At 46.7% G+C, this 7,824-nt stretch overlaps 1 protein-coding gene across 1 annotated transcript; it reads right to left on the reverse strand.

The window, feature by feature from the left end:
- Window positions 1–1,686: 1,686 nt before the first annotated feature.
- SNRPE (small nuclear ribonucleoprotein polypeptide E) lies at window positions 1,687–7,280 on the reverse strand. Its single transcript, XM_073320007.1, has 5 exons — window positions 7,132–7,280; window positions 6,323–6,349; window positions 5,306–5,368; window positions 4,873–4,951; window positions 1,687–2,123 (listed from the first exon to the last, which is right to left on the reverse strand). Exons 1-5 carry the CDS (start codon window positions 7,183–7,185, stop codon window positions 2,068–2,070), a joined length of 279 nt encoding a protein of 92 aa, XP_073176108.1. The 5' UTR covers window positions 7,186–7,280; the 3' UTR covers window positions 1,687–2,067.
- Window positions 7,281–7,824: the final 544 nt, after the last annotated feature.

The following is a 7,824-nucleotide window of genomic DNA, read 5'->3' on the forward strand; positions in this document are numbered from 1 at the left end:
GAATTTGTAGGCACCGTGAGGTATCATAAATACCCAGCAATTGTAGCCCTATCACTATTAATCGAGAGAATCCCGTAGTTATTTACTGCTCTGTAAAACTTCAGTGAGCATCTTGAGGATCCACGTAAAGCAGACACAGGGGAACCCAGTGACTATTCTATGCCTTCCATACGTAGTCCTTGGCAATGTTTAACTGCGTTCATCCACAGATGGTCTAACATTTGTGTCAGCACAAGACATGTACCTTTCTGTTGCTGTTTGTGCAGAACGCTTTGGAACTCATGAAAACGGATACAGAAATACCAATTATTTTGTTAGCAGGTAGTATGCCTGATTTTGTTTCAGCTACAATATTGTGATAACATGTCCCATTCGATCATCATAGCTTTAAGCCTGGTAAGAGGTGTTACAATTTCTCTGCAGAATAGCTCAGTGAAATGGGTGAAAGTGCACCGGGTTACCTACGCTGGAACTGCATCTAAATTCTTTCAGATGCAAACAAGATAGACAAATAATTGTACACAATCCAGAAAAGCCCGAGCTGCTGTATTTCTGCATGTCTGGGATGAATAATGAGAGAGAGAGAGAGAGAGAGAAGTAGCTGACAGCAGCAGCAACAACAAAAAATATGTGGATTTTATTTTTTTTAAACTTGAAAGGGAGAACATTTTTTCCCAATGGTCCCTTCCGTAGACTGGACCAAAATAGATTACAGGTATTTTAACTGTCCACTGTTGAACTGCATGTGTTAGATTTCCATGAACAGGGGAGATTTTTTTTTCTTCTGAATTTCTCTGAATTCACTGGTTTGCAGGATAATAGCTATATGCAAAACTATGTTTTGAAAACTGAATGCTGACTAAATTACTCCAGTCTAAACGATTGTTACTGTAGCCCTCAAATCAAGACGTGTGTCTTCAAAGCACCAAGACATCCTCCATCAAAGCGGTATCAAATCTACACATATGGCTGCAACTACATTTCTTTTGTTTTAATTGAAAAAGGAGCAGAAGGGGTCTAATAGTGGTATCTAAGCCAGGAAGCATATAGGAATAAAAGAAAATGCATCCATCTCACAGATCCCCGAGCAAACCATCCAGGAGATCCCCATACAGACAGCACATTACTCCCAAATTAAAAATTGAAGAAAATATTAAAAACCCAAACATCTCAGATATTTCCAAATTGTTTAGTGACCTGACCACAGGAACTCTCGAGTTTTAATCCTGGCTCTGACACTGACTCCCTCTCTGTGATCTTGGGTCAACTACTTAGCCTCTCTGCTTAAATTTCCCCACTCAAATACGAGGATAATACTTAATTACATTGGCAAGTGTGAGGATTGAGCATTGTTTGCTAAATGCTTTGATTAAATTCCTGGAGTCCTTCCCAGCATATTAACATACTTAACTGTAGAAATAATCCTTTACCAACAAGTACTTCTGTATAGATTCTCAAGAAATTTTATACTGTTTTATCAGTTAAAAGCTCTCTTCACGCAACTGAGATATGTTGGTAGAGAATAGTAATGCTAAGTTCCTAGACAAATTCCATCCTAATTTTACTGGATCTCTATAGTCTGGAGACAGCATGTGGCTCTGGTATTGTATTGAACAATTCAGATGATGCATGGGTATTGTTCCAGAACAAAGATTTTTTTTTCCTATCAGAAATTGAACAGATCCATTTTAAGAAAAAAAGGTTTATTTTAGATTACATATTTTCCCCCAACAAAAACTGTGAGGGAGGGATGTAGGCATGAGATCAAATAAATTTAAGTTCACAGTTAACATAAAAATTACCCCCGACATTAATTGGTTCTCCAATGTAAAAAATGTTACTATCAAAGAAGAATTGCCAGACTGGCTCACACTCAAGACACCAGTGAAGTTACTGTTTTTACTCTTTTCAAATCAAGCTCATTTGGAGTTTTTATTTTCAAAACACCATCCACTTTCCCAGCACAGTGACTCTTGTTTATAATAATGTTTAGTCCACCCCGCACATTGAGTGAAAATTCTAGTTCGGAACACTCTTTAGTGTATTCCACCCTCTGAATGACAAGTTCTAGTTAGAAACACTTTGTAGAAGAGTAATATTGTCCCCCTTTAACATGATCCGACCTGCAACACAAAGGAGAACGGAAATGGCAGTTAGAGAGATTATCCTCAGGTCATGCAATGTCTAACTTGCAGAAAATTTTGTTGCAGAAAATCTTTCAAAAAGAAGTCTGCCTGGTGCCTACATAGTGCTTCTTTCTATTAACACTTACCATGGGAAAGACTGCAGTACAGATCAGAAGTTTCCTTTCAGTACAAAAAGAAAAGGAGTACTTGTGGCACCTTAGAGACTAACCAATTTATTTGAGCATGAGCTTTCGTGAGCTACAGCTCACTTCATCGGATGCATACCGTGGAAACTGCAGCAGACTTTATATATACACAGAGATCTGTGAGAGACTCTTGGGAGACAGACCAGTCCTTGCCTACAGACAGCCCCCCAACCTGAAGCAAATACTCACCCACAACCACACAACAGAACCACTAACCCAGGAATCTATCCTTGCAACAAAGCCCGTTGCCAACTGTGCCCACATATCTATTCAGGGGGCACCATCACAGGGCCTAATCACATTAGCCACACTATCAGAGGCTCGTTCACCTGCACATCCACCAATGTGATATATGCCATCATGTGCCAGCAATGCCCCTCTGCCATGTACATTGGTCAAACTGGACAGTCTCTACGTAAAAGAATAAATGGACACAAATCAGATGTCAAGAATTATAACATTCATAAACCAGTCGGAGAACACTTCAATCTCTCTGGTCACGCGATCACAGACATGAAGGTCGCTATCTTAAAACAAAAAAACTTCAAATCCAGACTCCAGCGAGAAACTGCTGAATTGGAATTCATTTGCAAATTGGATACTATTACTTTAGGCTTAAATAGAGACTGGGAGTGGCTAAGTCATTATGCAAGGTAGCCTATTTCCCCTTGTTCCCCCCCCCCCCCCCCACGTTCTGGTTAAACTTGGATTTATGCTGGAAATGGCCCACCTTGATTATCATACACATTGTAAGGAGAGTGGTCAGTTTGGATGAGCTATTACCAGCAGGAGAATGAGTTTGTGTGGGGGGGGGGGTGAGAAAACCTGGATTTGTGCTGGAAACGGCCCACCTTGATTATCATGCACATTGTAGGGAGAGTGGTCACTTTGGGATGAACTATTACCAGCAGGAGAGTGAGTTTGTGTGTGTGGTTTTTGGAAAAGGGGGACAGGGGGGTGAGAAAACCTGGATTTGTGCTGGAAATGGCCCACCCTGATTATCATGCACATTGTAAAGAGAGTGGTCACTTTGGATGGGCTATTACCAGCAGGAGAGTGAGTTTGTGTGTGTGTGTGGGGGGGGGGGGGGTGCGGAGGGTGAGAAAACCTGGATTTGTGCTGGAAATGGCCCAACTTGATTATCATACACATTGTAAGGAGAGTGATCACTTTAGATAAGCTATTACCAGCAGGAGAGTGGGGTGGGAGGAGGTATTGTTTCATGGTCTCTGTGTATATAATGTCTTCTGCAGTTTCCACAGTATGCATCCGATGAAGTGAGCTGTAGCTCACGAAAGCTTATGCTCAAATAAATTGGTTAGTCTCTAAGGTGCCACAAGTACTCCTTTTCTTTTTGCGAATACAGACTAACACGGCTGTTATACTGAAACCTGTCATTACACAGCAACTAGACGCCTGTGGCTGGCCCATGCCAGCCACCTTGGGCTCAGAGGGCTAGGGCTTTGGGGCTGTTTCACTGCAGTGTAGACGTCCAGGCTCAGGCTCCAGCTTGAGCCCTGGGACCCTCCCACCTCGCAGGGTCTTAGAGCCTGGGCTCCAGCCCAGGCCCAGAAGCCTACACAGCAATGAAACAGCCCCACATTGAGCCGTTGTGAGCCTAAGTCAGCTTGCACGGGCCAGACACAGGTTTTAATTTGTTGTGTAGACACAACTGAGTGTGTGGGGAGGGTACTAGGACTGTTGTATTTAAATGAATTAAAAACATAAGAATGGCCATACTAAGTCAAACCAATGGTCCATGGAGCCCAATATCCAGCCTTCTGACAGTGGCTGATGCCAGAGGCTTCAGAGGGAATGAACAGAACAGGGCAATTATAGAGTGATCCATCCCCAGCTGTCCAGTCTCAGCTTCTGGGAGTCAGAGGTTCAGGGACACCCAGTAAATAGGATTTTGTCCCTGACCATCTGGGCTACTAGCCATTGATGGACCTATCCTCCATGAATTTACCTAATTATTTTCTGAACCCGGCTGTACTTTGGGCCTTCACAACATCCCTTGGCAATGAGTTCCACAGGTTGACTGTGCATTGTGTGAAGAACTACTTCCTTTCACTTGTTTTAAACCTGCTGCCTATTAATTTCACTGGGTCACCCCTAGCTCCAGTGTTTCATGAAGGGGTAAATTACACCTCCAGTTAATACAACAGTACAGAAATAGATATGGGAGTCTGGAGTTTAGATTGGCCTCCTCCAGCCACCCTGACACCCAAGAGAAGGCAGAGAGCTGTTGTTTATTAAACCACCTTTTTAAAGATTCAGATTCATTTTAGGACTCACTCACTCTTTGAGAAGTGCTGGATTCTGACATACAGCTAATCAGAATAGAACATTCATCAGCTCTCTAATCCCAACACAGTTAACCTACAGCAGAACTAATGCTATTCATTTGCTATTCACCAATGGGTTTCACTATCCTTCAGTCAAAGCTATTCATTTGCTCTGCATTTTATATTGCTGCCACACACATGGTTCATATATGCAGCTTGGTGCCATAAATCATTTAACCCATGCAGACTTACCCAGCTGTTTCCTTGCTTTTGTTTTTGAGTGTATCTCCTCTGCATCATCCAGAACCAGGTTCATGTATTCATCAAAACCCTAAGAACCAACAACAAAGTGGTTAGTGAACAAAATTGCCTGGTCTCAAGCCTCAACAGTAGGAGCTGCTTTCACTAAGGGGACACAGAAAAACACCTGTCAGGAATGGTCTAGATAATACTTAGTCCTGCCATGAGTGCAAGGGACTGACCTAGATGACCTCTCGAGGCCCCTTCTGGTCCTATGATGCTATGATTAAATGGATCTAAGTAAGACGACTGCTTGGAAAACAGGGGATGGGAGGGTGGCGTGTTATTCCTTCACTGTACTACTTTTTCCTGGGGAGTTGAAAATGGGACTTGTGAACTGGAAAAACAAATGAATGATGCAAAGTGCATATAACATGACACTCACAATGATACAGCCTTCTATGCGCATGTTCACCTGTTCATAGAGCCACACCTGAATCCTGGACCTCTGCAAAATCGGGGAGGGGGGAAGGAAAAGATAAGAAAGCACATTATTAGCACAGGTACTCCAAGCAACAGTTACTCATTGGTATACAGGATATTATTATCTGTTTGCCCCATTGTAAGTCATTATTAAAAATATTCTTTGCGGTTTCTGTAAGAAGACCCAAATTAGAACTTAACGTTGCCCTGAGAGATCTTATAAATAAAAAGGCATGTTTTCTCTCCAATTATTGAGGATTTGTGAACATGTAAAGGAATAAATTTTAGTATGTAAACAATAGTAGAAGTCTGCTCAGGACTAATTTTAAAGCCTGACCCAAATCCAACTAGATCACAGTCAATTTTAACCCAACCCCGAGAGTATTTCATTGTTTTCATACCTGAACCCAACACTTGTAGTCAGGTCCCACTGGGTTTAGGTGAGGTTGCAATGGTCTAGGGCAGTCAACACAATCAGTGATAAGAGCCTATCCGATCTGAGCTGCGCCTGAATGTATGCTACACAAATAATACCCAACCTAACCTGAACCTGACACCTGTATTCAGATCCTGTCGGGCTGCCAGGGTTATTACACACAAGCACATCACTGTACACTTTACCTTAGGATCAAACCTTTAGTATGCATTACTATTTCTTGGCATGCTAACAAAATATTAAACTTTGACCCACAATACAGTTTGGTGGCAGGAAGCTATTCAGTACAAAAACCCCCCCCCAAAACCTTAAGAGCTAATACGTCAAATATTATCAGTACTATTATTAGTTAGAGATGGAAGAAACTGATCAGTTTATGAATCCTTGCTGAAGAAGGAAGGAAGAAAGAATCCTTCCACACTCCAAAGACAAGATGTATCAGATGTAAATCTCAGCAACATGACCATGGCTAAAACCACCTGTTTTTGTTTGGATCATATTTACAATCACACAAGGAGTTGATAGTTAGACAGCATTACTTACATTCTGCAGGTACCTGAAGATGAGGTTCTGTAACACAGCACTTAAGGAAAAGCACAGAAGCAGCTCCTAGCACAACATGTGTCACTGTAACAACTCATCTGGTTATAACCAAAGTTCCCATTGTAAGAGCACCTTATTCTGAGGCAAGTCATGGTTTGTTTCTTGGAGGGGAGGGGGAGAAGTCCAGCTGGCATTGAACACACCGCTTCCCCCTTGGGACTCTGATAAAGAGTGGCCCCTTCCCAGTACACCCAGGCCCCACCCCAGGCACTAGACCCCCCAGCATGTAATGCCCGTGTGAGGGGCTGCATGGCAAACTCGATCTCTGCCCCCCCGCCCCCTCCCTCCCTGGCCCCCCCCCCTCCCTCCCGCCAGCCCCCATCTCCTCCCCCTCCCTGGCCCCCCCTCTCCCTCCCGCCAGCCCCCCCATCCCCTCCCCCTCCCTGGCCCCCCCACTCCCTCCCGCCAGCCCCCCATCCCCTCCCCCTCCCTGGCCCCCCCACTCCCTCCCGCCAGCCCCCCATCCCCTCCCCCTCCCTGGCCCCCCCACTCCCTCCCGCCAGCCCCCCATCCCCTCCCCCTCCCTGGCCCCCCCTCTCCCTCCCGCCAGCCCCCCATCTCCTCCCCCTCTCCCTCCCGCCAGCCCCCCATCCCCTCCTTATCCCGCCCAGCCCCTCCTCCCTCTCCTCTCCCTCCCGCCAGCCCCCCATCTCCCCCCCCCTCCCCGGCCCCCCATCTCCGTCCTCTCAATCTCTCCCGCCCGCCAGTCCCCGCCCAGCCCCAGCCCCATTTCCCCCGCGGCAGGATACGATGGGCTGCACCATCACCTTCTGCACCTTCTGGCCCTGCCCGCGATACGCCATGGCCGCGAGCGAGCCTCAGCCAACCGGCGGGAGGGAGGGAGAGAGAGAGAGAGAGAGACGGAAGAAACCGTTACCCCCAACAGCCCGCACGCGCGCGCCGCCCCAGCTCAAAGACTTCCGGTGCAGACCGGAAGCCGCCGGGGCCTGCCCGCGGAACGCCGGGAACCCTTTCCCGGCCACTCTGGCACGCTGGAGGACTCTCCGTCCCGCCTCTCCTGCTCCCCCCCTCTCAGAGAGCCGGGTTCGAGGCGCCTGCTGTCCTCGGGCTGGGGGCACGAGCCCCGCAGCAGCCCAGCCTGGGAGGTCAGCGCTGGCTGTTCAGAGCCCCTGCCCAGAGCACGGGCCCAGAGCCTGCAGGGTGCATGCAACACAGGCGTGGGGCCGGGCGGGGGCCGGGGTGAGCCTGCTACCCCCCTTTCCACGTGGCTTCACCCCCTCCCTGTGGAGGCCCAGCTCTGGCCCCAACCTGCTGTTACTTCAGGCGAGTGAGTCTCTTCGCTTGCTAGGGCTCCCAGTTTTGTGAAGTGCTTTGAGATGAAAGGAGTTAAGTATTATGAATTCCCCACACAGTCACACTGCCTCTTCCATTGTTTGCAAGCTGCCCCTCTCTGCACCCCCTACCCCGGGGACATACTGTTT

This window comes from Lepidochelys kempii, chromosome 21 (assembly GCF_965140265.1).
Source record: "Lepidochelys kempii isolate rLepKem1 chromosome 21, rLepKem1.hap2, whole genome shotgun sequence".
In the NCBI taxonomy this organism is placed as follows: domain Eukaryota; kingdom Metazoa; phylum Chordata; order Testudines; family Cheloniidae; genus Lepidochelys; species Lepidochelys kempii.